This window comes from Lepisosteus platostomus, chromosome 11 (genome assembly GCF_059453375.1).
Source record: "Lepisosteus platostomus isolate fLepPlt1 chromosome 11, fLepPlt1.hap1, whole genome shotgun sequence".
Taxonomy (NCBI): Eukaryota; Metazoa; Chordata; class Actinopteri; order Semionotiformes; family Lepisosteidae; genus Lepisosteus; species Lepisosteus platostomus.
Genome location: NC_142621.1, coordinates 9,746,592 through 9,766,383, shown reverse-complemented (window position 1 = coordinate 9,766,383; position 19,792 = coordinate 9,746,592). Strand labels below are relative to the sequence as shown.

General features: G+C 36.6%; 1 protein-coding gene across 1 annotated transcript; it reads right to left on the bottom strand.

Annotated features, from left to right (window-relative positions):
- Positions 1-2,601: 2,601 nt before the first annotated feature.
- Positions 2,602-18,250, bottom strand: cnn3a (calponin 3, acidic a). The gene is made up of 7 exons (XM_088598335.1): positions 17,936-18,250; positions 6,131-6,252; positions 5,143-5,209; positions 4,601-4,738; positions 4,310-4,426; positions 3,911-4,057; positions 2,602-3,701 (listed from the first exon to the last, which is right to left on the bottom strand). Exons 1-7 carry the CDS (start codon positions 17,990-17,992, stop codon positions 3,363-3,365), a joined length of 987 nt encoding a protein of 328 aa, XP_088454461.1. The 5' UTR covers positions 17,993-18,250; the 3' UTR covers positions 2,602-3,362.
- Positions 18,251-19,792: the final 1,542 nt, after the last annotated feature.

Below are 19,792 nucleotides of genomic sequence, written 5' to 3'. Positions count from 1 at the left end.
CAATTTTCATCCCAATAGCATCCCAAAGTGATTAGCTTACTATGTATTCATCATCCCCTCCCCTCTTTAATAGATTTAGAAAGACAAGTATATGCTGCTATCCAGAATTCAAATTACACTCCTAAAACTTTTTAAAATGTTTGGTTTCATAATCATACCACCTTTTCTGATTTCTGAACATTCTGGTGAATACAGGGGACATTACTGGACTGTAGGAGGAAGACGGAACATCTGCTAAATCACTCCAGAGAGTTTTCGTGGAGAGAACATGCAAACTCCACCCCAGACCTGAAGCGAACTCAGGACCAAAAACCTGTCATGCAGCATTACTCATCGCCAGTGCCACTGTGTTTCCTGGTTTCTGTTTAAATTTTTTAAATTGTAGCGTGCCCCAGAAGCTAAATTCCAGCAAATTCCAGTAGGTTTCATAGTTTCTATTACAATAGAATATTCTATTAGAACACTGATATGAAAACACTAGCTCAAGCAATTACATCAAAAAAGTTAAGGCTTTTGGAAATTTAACATTTAAAGCTTCAGCAAGTTCTCTTATCAATTCTAACAAATTAAGCCTTGAAGATGTTTTTAATTCTGTGTGAATTTCAAATGTAAAAGAAAAGATCCCATTGTCTTATACACAAAATGTTGTTTAAATTACCTTAAGAATTTTGAAACATTCTACACTACATGTAGAATGATAAGCTTTTGCTTTTTTACCAGGGGAATCTAAACATGTCTCTTTATTCAATGATTGTTCTCGTACTGTTTATTTAAAATACTGTTTTACAAAACCCATATCTTCACTCTCCAATACTATGGTTGCTGGAGAAGCTGATGGCTGAAGGTCGGGTTTGCAGGGAAACCAGATGCCTGAATTTTGCGAGTTATGCAGCAAAACTGGTTACATTTTTGGCTCCCTCTAAAAGACTTCAGTGGTTACCAGAGTAACCGACTTTCTTTGGACTGTCTATAATTGAATCTTACTTTTAGACTTGAATTCCTCTGCTACACAAAGCCGTGATTATTCCCAGCCAGCAGACTGTGGAAAAAAAAAAAGAAAAAAGGGATTTGAATCAGCGCCATGGTGCCTTTCTCATGAGCCTGATTGGTGGTGTAGTCAGTGTCCTTGAATTGCCAGAGCCAGAACTCTACTGTACTGTATGTTGTTGTGCTTGTATTCAGTTCATTCTTGTTTTCACATTAAAGAACTAGGCAATGTGGGCTGAACACAATTCATTTTAAGCTTTGTCAGTGGTTTTTAGGTGTTTGTAAAAGAAACCTGCTTATTCACAGTGAAATGTATGTGATGTAGGCATATCTTGCTGCTTTAAATTAAACACCTTTATCCATATTACCTCTTGCAGTAATGGATGCTTGCTGAATTACAGCAATGCCTTTCAACACTGAGTAAATTGGACTTTAAACTTCCTAATCAAATAACCAAAATGAAGTACAGTAATGAAAGGAATGCTGGCTAACAAGATTCCCAGCTTGATGCTTTTGTGTATACTATGCACTGTCACACTTGTTGGAAAATGCACAACCCTAGACCCTCAGAAACATTCATTTTTCAGACAATACTAAAGATTTACAGAAACCTTTACCACCGTGTCGGTGGCTTCAGCAGCCAGTCGTCTAAAAACAATCAGCAAGTCTTTTTTGTGCCCTTACCCACAATCTCCACTGCCATCATCCCCAAGTTATTCCCAGTTCCCATTTTCTTCCTATTTTATCCAGCATGGTTCAATTAATGGCACTGGTTCATTTAGATTTGAAACTGTAAGGAGTAAGATGAACATTTATCCCCATGCTAAATACCTACAGTATACTGTATATAGCTCAGTCAGGCCAATATACTTTAAGAGGGAGCCAAGACATTACTGTAATGAAAGCCAAAATACATTTTTCTAAAATTTTGTATTCAAGCAGGTCGTCAAGTACAAAAACTGTCAAAGCAGAGCAAATAGGTTTCAAGAAATTAAAAGATATAAAACTCCCCCCCCATTTTCAGTGTCAATGTGAAGCCCAGCTGTTAAAATTTCCAGTCCAAACATGCTCCCTCCAATAGCAATTCATGAAAGTTTCATACAAAACTTTCATATAAACAAGGATCTGATTATTTTACTTTATTTGCTAAAACTTTGCGGTTTGAAAACTACTAGTTTTCTTAAAACTAGGCTGGCCACAAATGTTACCAGAAATTGCAGAAAATCAATGTTAAGGATTCCTGCCAAAGGCCACTGTATTCACTAGAGGCATGTTTAGGGCTAGCAGCATAGAAATGTTTGTCTGTATAATAAATATCCATTACATTTTTGCTTTTTAAAAAGGTTAACATTCTCTAGAAATATCATTGCATTGTTATAGTTAAATTTTTTGCATTTAACAATGTCGATCCCAGCTTGTACTGTTCGATGTTAGAAAGATGGGTATTTTATATGCTGACCCCCTGTCTTAAGTCAACTGCATTTAAGTACTCAAAAGGAATTAAAAAAAAAATGAATAATGTTCTATACTTTTGGTTTCTGAATTTGCAGTCTAAAAAGCTAGAACCAATCATATCCCCCCTCCAACACCAAAAGAAAACACATGACCAAGGAATTAAAGACTATTTATAACAATTTATTTATAAAAAAAAGAACCATACACAGAACAGTTTATACTGAGACACGGCAATAAATACAAGGGTTTGGGGTTTTCTAAATTGGTTATTTATGGCACACAACATAACAATGCAATACAATAAAGCACTATTTTAAAAGTTTGGTCATGTCTAATAACTTTAAAATAAACTTCACAATTTAAAAACTATTTCCAGTGACTTCAAATCAAACCAAGGAAAGAGCAAAGGACCTAATTTCAATACATAATTTTCTTCATTGGCCCTCAAGCCACAGATTTAACTCCTTTAAATCCAGATTTAAAACCTAAAATGTTTTGTTTTTAGGGAAGTGAACAAAGTGACAAGTACACTGCATTTTACATTTGAATTATATGAATCCAAGAACAATTTCAACAATATTGATGGTGGTAGTATATAAAACTGATGCTGCATAGCTGTCATTAGTGAAGAGGAAGAAAAGGAAGTTATTTCACAGTACTCCATATTTCAAAAGATAAAAAACAGAATGGTTGTGTTATTTTAGAATCAACACTCAGCATTGTTACGGCTCTATAGATAAGCACAAATGACTTAAAAAATAAAAATACTGATGTCAAATTGGGAGAAAAAGAAACGCAGATAAGGCAATATTTTTGTCTTAGGCATCACAAATAAAGGAAGACTAGCAAAAATAGCAAAAAGCTTGCTTTGTTCATAAAATATACTGGTTTAATACTGATTTTACTATTGAGTACACTTCCTAATAATCTATGCCTTGATCGTTGTAGTGCCCATGGTATTCATCATTGTAGTTGCCTTGATACTCCTCTGGGTATTCTGCTTGGTAGTCACTGTCACTGATCTCAGAGCCATTTGTTCCTGTTCCTTGACTGCCATTGGTGTGTATCACTGGCTCTGTGGGAGAAGCACAGTACTTGGGATCGTACACCTGCCGTCCCAGCCCATAGACGCTCATGCCCTTCTGAGAGGCCACTTTGTTGGTGCCCATCTGTAGGGAAATGGTGGAGCAGTCCACTGGCTGTTGTGCCACCTTTTGATCAAAGATGTCTCTTCTGGTTCCTGGAGCTGCCATACCAGCCTGAGGACGCAACACACAGTTTAAACTCTCAAACCAGCTTTAATTAAAAAAAAGGCACCCCCCCCCCCACCCCATAACTACAATTTGTTGTACAAAAACTGTTACAGTACTAATAATCAGACATTAAGATTCTATTTTGTACAAAATAGAAGGCTTTACAGTACAAATACAGTTAATACAGGGCTTCTGCACATTAGTTATCATGGTACCTGGCTGGCTCCTTTGTTGGTTCCCATTTGCAAGCTGATGGTTGTCTGGTCATATGGCCTGTCTGCCTGCGTCTTTGGGTCATAAAGATGTCTCCTGGTTCCGTACGCAGTCATGCCAGCCTGGCTAGCACATTTGTTAGTTCCCATCTGCCAGTCAAGAAGAACAAAAAAAAAATCAAAAACAAGGTCCTACACTAGCTGTCTTCATAAGAATGTATCTACAGTAGTGATGCAGCTTCCAATTAATGCATAGCAGTGTTCTTCAAATGCGATTCTGCACTCCATTAGACGGCCAAAATCCACAGTACTACCAAATAATAGCATTGTTTACTGAATAGTGAAGAAGACTTATTTCCAAAACTGGTATTTCCTTTGGTCCTTTGTGTAAGGAACTCTTACCTGAAGCCCAATAACACATTGGCCAGCTTTCAACTTCTCTTCATCAAACTGTCTTGTTTGCTTGTCTGCATATTTCACACCAATGTCAACCTTTGAGCCAATACCTTTGGTTTTAGCCTGTAAAGAGATTAAATCAACAGAACAATGTAATTTAAATCGATCTGTAAACAGTTTAAGTACTTCTCCACCTTGGTAGGAGTACATAAGATATCACTCCCAAACCCTTCAGCATGCACAAAGACAAGAGAAGATGTGATTTTCCAGCCTTTTCCTCAAGCCTGCAGTACGTACCATACTGGCCAAGGCTAGCAGCGTGGTCTGAACTTGCGTCATGTTGCCATTTTCAAAGAGATCATTTGCTTCAAAGATGTCATTGGGCTTCAACCCATAAGTTAAAATCGCTTTGATGAAATTGCCAAGATTCTCCAGCTAAGGATAAAACAGAACATTTAATTTAAAGGAAACAATCATAAATAGCACCTAATTGTTTTAGAATGTATACCAAAAAATAGCCAAAGTCACTTGAAACCATAGACACTTTGTATGAAGTGTTTCTGGAAAAAAATAACAGTATACTTGGTAAGCAGAATAAAAAAGTAACTTAAAATCAAAATCAATTTTACACTGCTTATATAATTTTTAATTTCCATTTGCCCATTAGCCAACTTGCAACTACAGTAAATGCAAGAGGTTTTGCTTTACAGTTAAGTACTGCAATATGCAACACAGCAAATGAGCCTAATTTCATGTACTTGAATGTAAAAATACTCAGTTAACTACTAGCCCTAAAAGTGCACATTGTGGAAGATGGGGTAGAAGGAAATGTTTCTTACCTTGTGCCAGTTGAGTTTGGAATGGTTGATTTTTTTCACAGAGCCAGGCTGAATTTTGTTAATTAATCTAAAAATGCAAAACATTACTAGTTGACAAACAATATAGAATTTCCATGAACATTATATTACACTAATGGCTAGTTCATACATGTAATGAAATAAGTCTAAAATTCACTGTCAAACACTTTTTTCCAAAGGACAGACTGCAAAACCTTCTCCACATACAATACCATAAAATGAAGAATTAGTCACTGCAACATGAAGGATTACATGCAGTATTAAAAATTTGATCAAAAGGCAAGACATGGAAGAAACAGGAAAGGAAACTTAAGGAAGACCATTCTGCATTAGCCTTCTGGAAAGGGCCCTCACCAGACAAAAGTGCAGAGGAAGTATAGAAAGGATTTGAAGAGGATTTAAACCTGCAGGCCAAAAACACAGCAGAAATTAAAAGCTGTTGAAACCATAGGACATTAGCCCAGACAAAAATGCCTGTCAGAAAGAATATCAAATGAGGCAATCAAAATAAAGTTACTGAAATGGATATCAGATAGTTACTCTTATACAAGAGTATATACATTTTTAATATACTCTTTAGACTTCCAATAGCCCATTAACTTCCTACCCAACCAATATGCAAGAATAACTACAGTTTATCTCAGATTTAGAGATACAACCCCTGTACAGCACAAGAAACAAGACCTACTGACACCCTTCATCAGCTATCACTTGCAAGAGCCACGGTGCCTAACAGGAGAGTCACCAATCACTGAAGGAGTAGCATTCTTCATAGAGTTTTCTACATACCTGCGAGGTCATCAAGGAACCCCTTTCTTAGTTGACAAGTGACTCGGCCCAACAAAGTCTGAACGGTAAAAAGTTACTTCCCAGAGAAAACTTCAATATTATGCTTAGGTCTTACAACTAAAGTAGTAAAAAAAAGTCAACTTAAAAGCAAAAAAAAAAAAACATTTCCCCCCACACTTACTCGCATAGGATCACACCATCTTTGAGACCCTTTTGGAAATTGTCTCCAATAGGCATGCCAGTGACATCCTCGATCCAGTACCGCAGTTCCTCCTCCTTCTGGGAATCATATTTTTGTGCGATCTGGGAAGACAGCATTACAGCAGATCTTTGAGAAGCGAGTTCAGAGTTAAGATGTTAATTACAACTAAGTGCTTGAAAACGTCAACTAATCCTTTCAGAATTTGACTGCTAATTCTGACAATTCTTTTGGTGACTTGTTTATGAATAGGGTTTTGAATTTTAAAGTTACTGAATATTATGCAGTCATATGTATACTGCATAAAAATATCCACATGAGTCGAATTCTTGAAGCAAGTTAGTAGTTGTGGATTCCTACAAAGAACGAGACCAATTACTTACATACACAGTCATAGAAGACCTACTGTACAAAAGCCTTAACATGACTTCACTTTCTTCCTGTAGTTAAAATTAAAATATCAAAATGTTCTGAACCATGCTACAGTACATCAATTCCTAACAAACTTGATTCAGACATAGCTCTTCTCCATCTTGAAGAGTTTTAGAATATTTATGCTGAAGATTGTTTTTTTACCAGCTTCAACTGAAAAGGTGATTAAATGACATTTGTAAGGGACCAAAAACCACATCTGATCAACATGAAATAAATTATATTTCCCAAGAATTGGGCAGTTTTAACATCCAATTAGACTCTACTGCTTGCCTTTTTTAGAGAAGCTCATTTTGAGTAAGAAATGTAACCATCAGTACACCATCATACTTGTCGATTTCAATGCGGTTCTCCAAAAGAGCATTATCTAAAAAGAATTAGCCGTTTTACCACAGGATTTGTATACTTCACAGATCACAGGGATTCCCTTGCATATGCCTTTTATTCATTTAAATGAAATGCCAAATCCTTACTGCATCCTACAGAGGTCTTTGCATAGCTCAATGAGCCAAAGGGTTAAAATTGGAAATAAACCTTCAGGACTCAGGAAGTTGTCTTTTACCCACCTCCTGGTTAAAGATCATTGGCACATAGATAGGCGAAACTCCCAGCATTTATCTTGTTTCCCTCTCAAAGGAACTAGGGCTTTTACAGGGTAATAAAATGTGGGTCACTATTTTGTCTTATTGGGAAAAAAAATAAATAAAAGTAAAATCCAAGATCAGACTAGAAATTTAATCTCATCTCAGATACTGCCCTTCTGAGAACTAAAGTCTGGCCTGGTTAGCACCAGGATGGGAGACTGCCAAGAAAAATAAGGTCGCTGCTTTAAGTGGTGTTGGTAGACAATAAGTGGCTCTCTACCCTCTGGGCCAGAACTGACAAAACCAATATCACAAATATCGCTATGTTGTACTTTAGATGAGGTGTTTAACCAAGGTCCTAACTTGTCTGGCATTAAATACTCCATAACACTCTTTGTAAGAGCAGGGGTGTCAACCCCAGTGTGCTGGATAAATTCCACACTAGACCTCCTTAAAGTTCTAACTTAATTCAATTAGCGGAGCAATTTCTGATTTGCTACATAGCAGCTCTCCTGAAACGTAATAGCTGCCATGGTTTACCCAGGCAAGTGCTAAACAAAGAGGGTACCTTCCTATAAATAAATTGCTATACAAGATCATCCTAAAGGAGAAGTATATAGCCATCAGCTTATCAAGAGGAGAAACTGGGCAAGATAAATGACTACTGGAAAACAGTGGTGGTCATCCTAACATGTCAGCACAGGTGACGAATTTATTCCCACCACTATATTAGAGTCACACATTCAAGAGCACCTGTGGAACTAGACACAAATACTTTCGTTCAGGACAATAAACTAGCATCTCAACACAGGGGGAAAAAAGGTCAACTCATTTTTTAAAATACTTTGCAAGCCCCGTCAAAAACAATGCCTAAACATAGGACAAAGATGTAAAGGCCAATTTAGGGCATATTATAACCGGAAAAAAAGTAGATCCAGGACTAATTACATTCTTTGATGTTAGAGTGTTTACTGCAAAAAACTTCATAAATGGGCCCTTGTATTAAGTGTTACCCTTTTCTGAACACATTTCATAGAAAGAAGACAATGTGACAACGGACACTACTGTATGAATCCTCCATAGTTGCATAGTTATAGCACAAATAAACACTTGCAGTCGTGCAAGGATTTTGAAATAAGAGACCACTCAGAGCAAAATATGAAGACAATCAAGTAACCATCAAGATACTACTCACTTCTTTTCAAAGCCACCTGGTTGCAATTGTCAATTCTCAAATGTGGATAGTAAGAAATGTACTCAAACTTGGGTCAGGTTTATGGTAAATTGTTGGAATCAATTTAGTTGAGACCACAAGAGTCCAGACACTGTAGAGGATCTCACTAAGAAAAAAAGCCTCCTTATATCCCACATATTTATCCTGGAACAAATCCAAATGCTGCCGAGATACAGGAAATTGCATTAAAATGTTTCTTCGAGAAAGGATTTACTGGACAGTGAACTCCATGCATCATAAAAAGAAACACATGGTCACTCTGGAACCACTAAAAATGACCCTTGGAAGACAGCTACATAGTAATTCTTAACTTTTGGAAAAAGTTAAAATTTTCCAGCAAAACAGAGCTAGCTAGTCCTTCAAGTCAGCTTATCACCATACTACAACACCAGTATAACAATGACCAATTTCACTAAAGCCCTTTAGCCACAAGGCAATAACTCATTTTTCATGCAAGAGGAAGACAACAGCATGAGAAGAAATTTGATTTAGGATCTAAATTAACCCTAAATGTAGAGTTTTAGGTCTCTTCAATTTCCCTCCAATATCCAGCTGCCAACTTTAGTTGCTGTTATTTTAAATCAATGGAATAATAGCTTAGGAATTAGTTCATTAAGGAAGTATATACTGAATATATCAGCTGTTACAAGCATTTGCACTAAAAGATTAATTTCACTGTCTGGTGTTAATACACTATCACCCTTCCAGGATACATTATGGCAGGGTTCAGCTCGAGCAACTACCAAAGAATCTAAAATATATTCTAAAAAAAACAAACGAGACAAACAGCCTTTGGTAACCAACACCAATGTTATCATAAACAAATCAAGGTATGTGCTGGGTGGTGCACATTAGACACCACCTCTCAATCCCCAGTGAAATGTCTTAACTTGTGCAGAACAGCCTACCTTTTGTCATTTACATGAATTCCCCATTATGTCTTGAACCAATATGACAATTCAGGCAGCTTTAACAAGCATTCTCTCAGTATTAACTTTAAAGGGGAAATGCAGTCCCAATTTCTCAGACTGTTTGTTAAATCTTGCTAAAAAGTTGACAGGATCACAAAATTTCACAAATTCCAAATTAAGCACAATCATGAACTTTGCAGAAGTACTGTATAGTCTCCTTGTTGTTGTAAAACCCCCAGGCTTGCCACGGCCAAGAATGAGTTTACGTGAACTGCCACATGAAGTTTAGCAGTCACTGCAAGTACGATGTTGTGCAGCAGACATTTCACCACAAATGTTCCAATGTGATCTGTATATAGAGAGTTAACAAGTTGTATTTGTTGGCAAAAGCTCAAAGTCAAGAGTAATATTTCTACTGGACTAAAGGAGTAAACAAGCAGGCTTGTGAATATCATGTCATAGGGCCATTCACCTCACCGGAAGTTTGGGTCGCTTTGTTCCAAATTACTGAACATGGCACTGCACACACCTGGAAATTTAAAGTATTCTGTGATGTACACCAATGTTACTTTCATTGTGGTTTCGAAAGCACTCAAAGCTGATTCTAACCCCGAAATACAAAATTAGCATGGCAGTTCCCTTTTAAGGATTACTGCCATGGAATGGGAACTTCACACCTTCCAATTTACAAGGATTAGTGGGGTTAGGGGTGGGGCAGAAACCAATAAGACTTAACATGTGTCAAACATTTGTCGTCATATGGATACAATAGCTGTACACAAGGGAAAGTTTTTTTATTGCAATTCATACTGGAACTAGCATACTTTAAAGAAAGACTAAACCAAAGCCATTTAAAATCAACAAAACCTGCAATGTAAACTACTTTTAAAGTAAGCTATATATTCTGTTTCTGTTCTGAGCCATTGAACTAGGTTTTAAAAAGGTTAACCTTTAAACCATACAATAAGCCTGCAGTTATGTACTCCCGCACATTTTAGACGTGCTATGTGAATGACAGCTGACAATGAACAATTTCCTCTTTATACTTGCTAAAGTGAATTTCAGCACACTGCTTAAATGACAGCCAATCCTTAAAAAGGGCAAAACTGTGTTGAGGCTTTATTGTACTGGCCTTTACCTCATTCTTGGAAAATAACATCAGACTATTTCAAATGTGATTGTTTTTTCCAGTCCTACTAGGTCTTTCTCCATGACTACAAAGTTTCAAAACATGTATAAAAATCACTAGTGGTCCTTCGTGAAAGTGTAATCACTTCAATAACTCCTTTTGCACAAGAGAAATTGAACTAATTACTGTGCAGATAAATGGTTTTATTCATGAACACAGACTTTAGGAAAGCAGCCCAGAACAAAAACTGAGTTTCTGTCCCTGTTCGATAGAATTGGCAAACTCGGCTTCGGAGGAAAAATCTGGAAAGCTATGGCTTCATCCCACAGGAATTAAACCCCAGACACCCCCCCCCCCCCCCCAAGTATTTCCTGCTGACTGCGCACAACTGAACAAACATCTGGAGAAAGAGCTTGGAGAGAATGCTACAGAAGCTTTTGTATAATGAAACTGATCAATTGAAACTAACTTGCATGTAAACACTGTAGGTTTCCCTTTCTACATTAAAATAAAAACATTTTGAAATATGCTCTCCGTTACACTTTTACTAAATTTAGATCACAATTACTTCATTCAAGATTGTTACCTTTTATCACCACTTAACACTTAATAACTTGTTTCAAATACTTTCCAGGTTTTAAGCCAAATTCTGAAAAGGGCTACATTTTATAAGATACATCCATTATGTAGAATCCACAACTTTTCTTTTTTATTTTTTAAGGGCAAAATTGGACTTTCCCTGAGATGTACAATAGGTCTATCATTGACATTCCTTTGTTCAGAGATGTCTCAAAGAACTTTATTTATTTAACTTGTAGGTTTTGATTAAAATGATAAACCCCCATCAAAAGCTTTAGTATCTCACGTCAAATATCTCCTTGTTAAATAAAGGACGACCCAAACTACCAAACAAATAGCAGCTGGGTATACTGTATAATGCTAATTAATAATTTACCTTCAACTCCATTACAGATGCTTAACTGAGCAGATAATGGGTTTAGAATAAACAAGCAGATGAGAAGAACATGGGACAATTTATGCACTGTACTATGCCAATGTATAGTTGGTCTATACCAGGCTCACAAGTATTCACTATTAAGGAATTAAAAAAAAAACGGAATTTTTTTTATCCAAGTATAGTAGCATTAAGAGATTCCTGGAACTACGTACAGTATATAAAATCTTTAAAGACACCATGTTCTTAAATACTACTTTTTAAACTGGAACACAAAGAGCAGTAGTGCCGTTTTCAGCCTCTTAAATGTATTGTTACTAAAAGTTTGTCATCAAAACATTCTAGGATGGCTAACTAATAAACCATGATAATTTTCAGGGAACTATTTCCCCATCCGTTTTTTTTTTAAAAAGATGGCATAGGGTGAAATGTTGAAGATTTGCCTAACTGAATTTATACAGAGAAGCATTTGGCTGACCTGCTTCAAGTGTGTCAGCAGACTATACTAAAGCCATCCCATCAGTAGTAATGAATGCTAGAGGGCCCGAGAGGAATGTAGGAATACACTGCAGCCTTTTTGAACAACTTTGCTGCCTTGTAATATTACCTAGTACCAGGGCAGTATTTCTTCTCACCACCATCTTCAAAAGAAAATGCCTGAATGGGACTCTATTCACAGCTCCTTGGCCCCCTTCCGAGTAAAGGCTTCGCAACCACATGGGAAACACGAAAATACCAGAGTTCACTGTGCAGCAATCAGACATTAGAGGACAACTGTATATCAGGAAAACTAGAACTTGCCCAAGAAGTAAACACGTATTCATATTAAGACTGTTAGTGAAGGCAGTTAAACTGAACATGAGAAAAGGGCAATAAATTAAGAGACCATACGCTAAATCACAATTTTATTGAAAAATCCCAAAGAATCCCATTCAACAATATGGTTATGATTGCAAAGATACTTCAATGCATCAACAATGAGTATTGAAAAAGATTGAAAATTAATTTCAAAATTAAGAATAAATGTACTCACATTGTTATTTGCATTTATATAGTGCTTTTCAAGTCAAAGAATTCTGAAGTGTTCATATGTAGGAGAAGATCATCCAAGTGGGTGCTGCATAAGTTGCAGCAGAACAGGTAAAAAAAAAAAAGTGAAATATGCAGAGTATCATGGAATCTTTAATGATAAAACAGTCAGATGCTCAGTCTAATTTAACTGGTATTTTAGGAATTTCATGTGTAAGTGGAGACCAGCATTATGATCTCATGCTTAGTATTTAAACCTCATAGCAGATGGAAAAAAAATGCAAAACTACTATAAAACCAAAGCTTTGAGTTCAGGATCTTGAGCTAACATTTCAATCGATTTCCTCCTTTGAGGGCGATAATTTGACTTGGAAGAAAAATCACTGCATACCCCAGCTGCATTAAAGTCTTTTGCCACAAATTGTAACTGTCTTTGTAAGATAACCCACAGACAACCACACACACTCATCTGTCATTAAAAAAATCTGCAAGTGTATAACTTGTGCTGTATTTTGTTCCCCTTCTGCATTAAAAAGGGGCAGATAAGAATGCTACTCTAGTAGAAACTAGTCAGAGATGAACTCAGGGACTTTTTTTTACAGCTAATCACCACTAGCAGGAATGAACTTTCCAAAATATTTGATTTGTGGGTTGGATTATCACCAATTTCATGTGTCTCTATGTTAAGAGACCATAAAAATATTGATTGCACTAACAAATATTGAATTTCTTTAACCTAGTTACAACCGTTCTCCCTCTCAAAGGCATTGCAGTTCAGCACCAGGATACATTGCACATGGAATGGAGATAATTAGTCTTTTAATCCACAAGACGTATCACCACTTGTTTGTAAATACCCTGGAAAAACCCGAATTGATCCTACGCCACATAAAACACCATTTAAACAGACACCTTACCTAGGAATTCTTTTTTTATATTGAACTTTACTGCCCATGAGAGAAATGTGCCCCTAAGTGTACTGTACATTGCAGGCATCTGGTTAGTTAAGAGAAGATGCTCTTGTACAGCAAGTCTATAATACCTGAAGTACTCCGTTATAGAGTGGCACTACAGACTTGTCTGCAGATTCCCAGAACCTGAAACCAGTCATTCCAGATGGAGACTTGGTTCATAAGTCACACGTACCTTAAAGCACTTTGTCATTAAAGGTGCCATATGTAGAACCATAACATAAATAGCTGGGGGTAATACCGTAATTCAAAAATCACAAAGTCTTTGTTGCTTTTACTAAAGGATTAAAGAATGCAGCCATTCATATAACCCTATATGAATATTATTTCATTTCATTAAGTACTCAAGATATGGGGAAATGTTTGTCAAGAACATCCACAACGGTTGTTGCTCATCTGATCACAGCTTTGGTATTAAAGATTACATATAGTATAGAGGCCTCAAATACTACTTGTTAAATTGGGAGAGAAAAGAAGCAAAATCAAAATTTTAACTTCTAAATAAGTACAAAACATCTGAACAGAGTATATTCTTTATCCTATGAGTCAAATTAAAATCCTCACAAGCAAAATTAAAGCTATTTCACCAAGTGTGTGCTTTGGCCACTTAAGACTGCAGTCAAGTCATGAATGAAGTCAATGAACAAAGTCTGTATGGCCTGTTAAATGAATTGGACATTTTGATGTCATTTTGTCATTTCATCAAAATGTAAATCAAATGTAGCAGAAATCCTGTTACTTCTCCTGATGGTGTGCCAGGAGGTTATGCAAAAAGGAAATGCATACCAAGCCACTGTGCACAACACCAAGACTTACAGTAAACCAAAATTTCATCCAATTTCACACAAAGTGAGCCCTCAAGATAACAGGATCTTGAGTGTTTTTAAACATTGCTTAACCGTTCAACTTTACTATTGCACATTTTATTTAGGGGGAACAATGTCAAATATTGATGTCTTGATTCAAAAAATATTTGCACGCCAAAAAACTCCAAACAAATCCAGTTAAAGTCAGAAGTAATACCATTCACACCATATGTGAAGTAGATCAATACAAGATAAGGCCTGGGACACAATTAAACCTGCCAAGCCATGTTGTTGAAGCTAATGCCAAGATTTCTTTTAGAAAATGGCAGGGTGAGAGCCTAGGATCAACTCGCTACTATCCACCAAATGACCTAGAGGGGTCAAATACCCTGATCGGGTTTGAAACCTTTCTTATGTTATCTTTGTCAGTTCATTCAGCTTCTTTAGAACACAGGCTTCATTATATTTTCCATTAGTTGTAACAAATCACTGGAGCCTGGCCTGTCAGTCAGCAAATTCTCTCCAAGCATTCCTCTTAATAAAGGGCATCTGTATTGTCTCCCTGCTGGCAGCTGCAATGGAAAATACTTCAGATCAAACTTATTTTTATGAAATGGCCCATTTCTTCTCTTCTCACTTGGGGGAAAAGAAACTCCTTCTGCCACAAGCCAAGAAAGAATCGGCACAAGAACCTTGCTAATTTAGTTATATTATATTCTATCAGGGAAAAACATAATTTAGATTCTGGTTACGATATGAAACCATAAATATTATCCAACAAAAGGAGAGCTACAAGTTCATTTGGCAATGAGAGACAGAAGCCACTGGTCAAAGTCCAAGTGGACTATTTAATACATAGAAGTGAAAATAGACAAGAAGGTAAATCTTTAGGTTACAGGGTACTGCTTAGTCACGATATTTTCTGTGGTCAATATATTCAAGAACCTTGTACAACTGTTACATACAGTATAGCACCTTTAAACGCAACTGTTTTAAAATGCTGTAATCATTAAACAGATGGTTCCCCCCCCCAGCAATCACTGTTTAAAGCGAACAAGCAATATTAAACAAATCCTTACTATGAATGTTTGGCAGGTTAATATTCCCTTACTCGATAAGATGTTCCATTAAAATGAAGTTAAGCAAATCTGACCATTCTTCAGATTAAGTAACACCAAACCTGTGTGGCACCGTTTTTAGCCCATTCAACATTGCACGTTTTCTAATGTTTGTAAAGACTTTACACTGACTCTCATTCTAGTATTTTAACCACCACTTATATGAAGCTCCAAATGGTGTAAAAATACTAGAAATTAAAGCACTTTTTTTAAAAGAAAAGGCAAGCATTTCACTCCAAGTATAACTGACAAATGATCCATTTGTAAGGAGTTACTATAGATTGAGAAAAAGTCCCAACATTAACAGTAATATACAGTATATACTCCACCCACCCCGCATTCCAATGATAAATATACTTCATGTCATAACCGTGTGATTAAAACCCAATGCATAAACAAAAACTTTTCCAAGAATACAGCGGGCATGAACACTAAGAGGAAGTTTGAGGGATCTCTGACATTTGGAAGGAACTGTCAGCTGCTTTTCCATATCGTAAAATCAGTCTCATTTACTTTTTTCTCGTTAGCTGTGAAATAGCGTCTTATCTTACTGATTACTTTAATTTGGTGGATAGTAACATGTGGCATCTATTCCCAGAATGTACCCTTAAAAGCACTTCATTTAAATGGCACTTATGCTTGCATTAAAAAGGGGAAAGAACAGCTAATTTAAACGTTGTCCAGCAAAAAGACTGATTTCACGTTATTTATTATCTTCAAATTATTTTGCTGAGGGTATGAAAGGTGTTTGTTATTTTTACATCCAAATATGGCTCACAACGACTCACCTCAATTTGATCTTGGTACGTAAAGAAAATGAGCAAAAACAAAAGACTTTTGCTTTTCTATCCCTGTAGGCTACTAACAATGTCCTGAAGTAAAAGATTCCTGGAATAGTACAATCAGAAAAAGTATGAATTATCCAATTAAAGCATTTTGTCCTGTATATTTTGACTAATGCGTGCACAACTCCTTTTTAAAACAATGAAAATGATTAAATAATGCAAAAAAGACAAAAGAGGAAAGAAGTTCAGATCTTGCTGCCTGAAAGTTCAAAGAAACCAACTTTACAGAACAGTTTCAAAGTTTTAAGAAGCAACCTGAAGATCCGGCAGTTATCTATACTGGAGATTAAATGGTGCCAACCCTTGTGGTTTATCGCCAAATTACTCTTGAAATCTCTGCTCGCTACATCTCGCTTAATGGTGGCTTCCTATGGATAAATGGTGATGTAATGCTTTGGGAATCCTGACCAGGATTCTACCCCCCTCCTCCTCCGTTAGACATTTTCTTTTCGCAATCCGTTACGACGTAACATCTCTCACGATTTAAAGCTTAACGCAACAAAACCTGACTACCTACTGTTAAATCAAGAAAACGTGAACGTCACACGTTTCTCCCTCTATCAATCGTTTCAGGAAAGTGCACTTCGGGACAATTGCTCAAGGTTACAAAACGGTAGAACCAAAGCTAAATTCAGTTTCGTGCGCTTTTTCTTCCAACACCTAATTACGGTATAAATAAACTCGCAATTAAACAGCTCATAGGCATATCTTTAGATCTGCGTTTCCCTATTAATTTAGGTAACAATATAAAGGTTTTTTTGCCCCCATAATATTGTAACGGAGTACGTGGATTCTAAGTGTCCCAGCTCCTCCCAAACAGCTAATAGATCCCGAACAATGAATTCGGCAGCGGATTTCATTCATATGGCTCCTACTATGCCGCATACCAAACCAGCGCTGAACAATGGGTTCCTGTGGCTCTCCTGCGTACATTCATGAGCTGCGCATCAAGAATGCCGATGTTTACCAAAGCGTTTGATTTACACACACAAAATAAAACAGATTGCAGGCTCTGATGAATGTGATTTTTGTTGAAACAGTAACCAGAAACTGGATAGACCATCTATAAACGAATAGACCTCAGGGTAAATAGTCCCGTCATTAAACAATAAAGATACCGACTAGTATTTTGTTGAGCAACCTTTTCAACCAAGTGGTCTTCGTTTTATTACTGTATTTTTGCAACGACAAAAAAAAATAACACAACCGTGTTAATAATTACTCGAGTCAAAAATAACAAAGGATAGAAATTATTCACTTTTAAAAACCAAAAAGTGGAACCTTCGGAACATGAGCTCCAAACCGTATTCATAAAGTCAAAACACTTTTTACACGATACTCATTCTAAACTGTATTAAGATACATAACTGGTACTATATCTGAATTTCATCGTCTCGGAAAGTCAAAGGGGGTCATCAAAGAGAGACCGTAGCTGTTTTTCCAATAGTCGAAATAACATTCTCAATAGATTTTTTTTAAAAAAAGGACAGGTTAACTATTGCATTGTTCTACCTTTTAAAAAGCAACACAGACTTATATGAAGGGTGTGTATAACTACTCGCACGAATCTCTAAAAGAAACCTTACAATTGTATGAAATTGAGCTTTTTAAGTGTTACACTGGACTAACAGAGGGACCGATAGGGTCGCTAAATCACAATTATGCTCTAACACTCGGAAACCAGATTTACCCCCAAAAAAGAAAGTTCTATTAATCAACTCCGAGAATTCAGTCAATTTCTTAAAGTATACATTTCTTTTTTCCTCCTCTTACCTTGCTTTTCACTTCTGCAGATAACCCGTAGGCTGGCCCTTTGTTGAACTGAGTCATTTTCCTTTGTTACAGATAATAAAATATCAATGCTTAGATACAATAGAGTTATGCGTCCTCTTAGTTGCTGTTTTTCAAAACGACAGCAAAATGAGGCTGCCCGTTTTTCTCCCAGCTCAGTCCAAACAAATTGCTAAAAGTCCGTGCACGCTGAGCCCTTATATGCACTCCTAGTTGTCCCAAACAGATCCTAGTTGTCCGAAACAGCGTCTCCGCAGAAAGTTCTGGTTTCAATAGCTCATTTTTTTGTGCGCTGAAAAACTGTCGCAAGACGATTGACGGCCACAAGTTGACCAATCAGAGACGCTGATTTTGTATCTACTCTCCCTTTTGTTGAAACAAGAGGCTGCTAATTGAAGCTGACGTCAGCTGATATCGAAACTCAGCTTCGCTTCAAATCTGGTTTGAAGGCTTTGAAAAAAAAAACAGATATGACATTTATTATAGCTTTCATATTTCTTTTTTTAATCTATCGGTTTCGGTCAGTTATCTGTCATTATATACAATGTTGCAATGAAGATTGCAACATTGTGTATATCACTGGACTAACAGAGGGACCGATAGAGCATAATCATCCAGGTGGATGCTGCACATTGGTGGTGGTGGAGGGGAGTCCCCATTACCTGTAAAGCGCTTTGAGTGGAGTGTACAGAAAAGCGCTATATAAGTGTAAGCAATTATTATTATTATAAGATACACTGAATATGTGTTGTGTGTTTCATTCTGTCATGGTTTTGTTTTACAACAGATACAACTTCTGTGAAATAAAAAGTTGTAAAAGTTGTAATGTTCGTTGTTTCCCAAAATATAAACCGGTCTCTGAATCGTAACTAAAACACGTTTTAGTATGCTTTAGTATGAAAATCCAGATGTATATTTAATATATTTGATAGAAACATATTCAAAATTAAAGACATACAGTATACGGCTTTCATTAGTATGTACAAAATGAAAATATGTAAAAAAAACATTCACATATATATTTCTAAATGCAAGATAAATTCTATTCATATGCCAGCAGAGTGACGTTTGTGAATCCTTTTGCTCTGACAACCTTGAGGAGGCATTGAACTACCTGTTAGGGTTATTTGGCCACTCCTCCAAGCAGTATCTCTCCATCTCAGGTTGCACAACCTGCTCTTGTGATCTGTTTTCCACAGCTTGTGCCATTAATGTTCCACTAGAGACTGTGATAGTCCATGAAAAACATAGATTTTTAGGCTTTTTTACCCTTTTGGTCACTGTGTTTGATGCATGCTTTGCATTTTTATGCTACAGTTAAGTCCATTTGCAAACAAGCTTGAGCTTTATGCAGAAGTCACACGTATTTGTTGAGGTAAACTTCAGAATTCAGATGTTCCAAGAAACCAGGACCAGAGGAATTCAAATCAAATCCATTTTTCAACACGAGCTTCTCCTTTCTGTGCCAATCATACTCTAGGTGACACTGTCAAAAAAAAAAGAACAATTTAAGTTTCATCCAAACACATTAGGTATTGATTTGGAAATCAATCAGTTGCCATCTAGCAAGTTTTTTTTTTGTTTTAGAACTCTGCAGTACTGCTGAATTTAACCCTGAATGCTAATCTTGTTGACATTGTTTCCTTGTGATGTCTTCTTTTTCTGATGATGGACCAGTCAAGTATATGATGTCATATGTATTTCCGTGGCCCCCACTGGAGCTGTAGAGGTCAATAAGCGTTCTTGTAAGATCTTGAGCCAGTTCCCTTGCTTTCCACATGATAACATGGTGCTTCATATTTTGCTTTTACATTGCCTCCTCTGTAGCCCAGTGGCTCA

Bases quoted from the DNA above. Each gene is read 5' to 3' on its own strand.
- cnn3a (XM_088598335.1), bottom strand. From the start codon at position 17,992: ATGACTCAGTTCAACAAAGGGCCAGCCTACGGGTTATCTGCAGAAGTG. The intron at 6,253-17,935 runs GTAAGAGGAGGA...CTGTCTTCCCAG, and splicing joins CTGCAGAAGTGAAAAGCAAG to ATCGCACAAAAATATGATTC. The intron at 5,210-6,130 runs GTAAGTGTGGGG...TTGCATTTTTAG, and splicing joins GATGGTGTGATCCTATGCGA to ATTAATTAACAAAATTCAGC.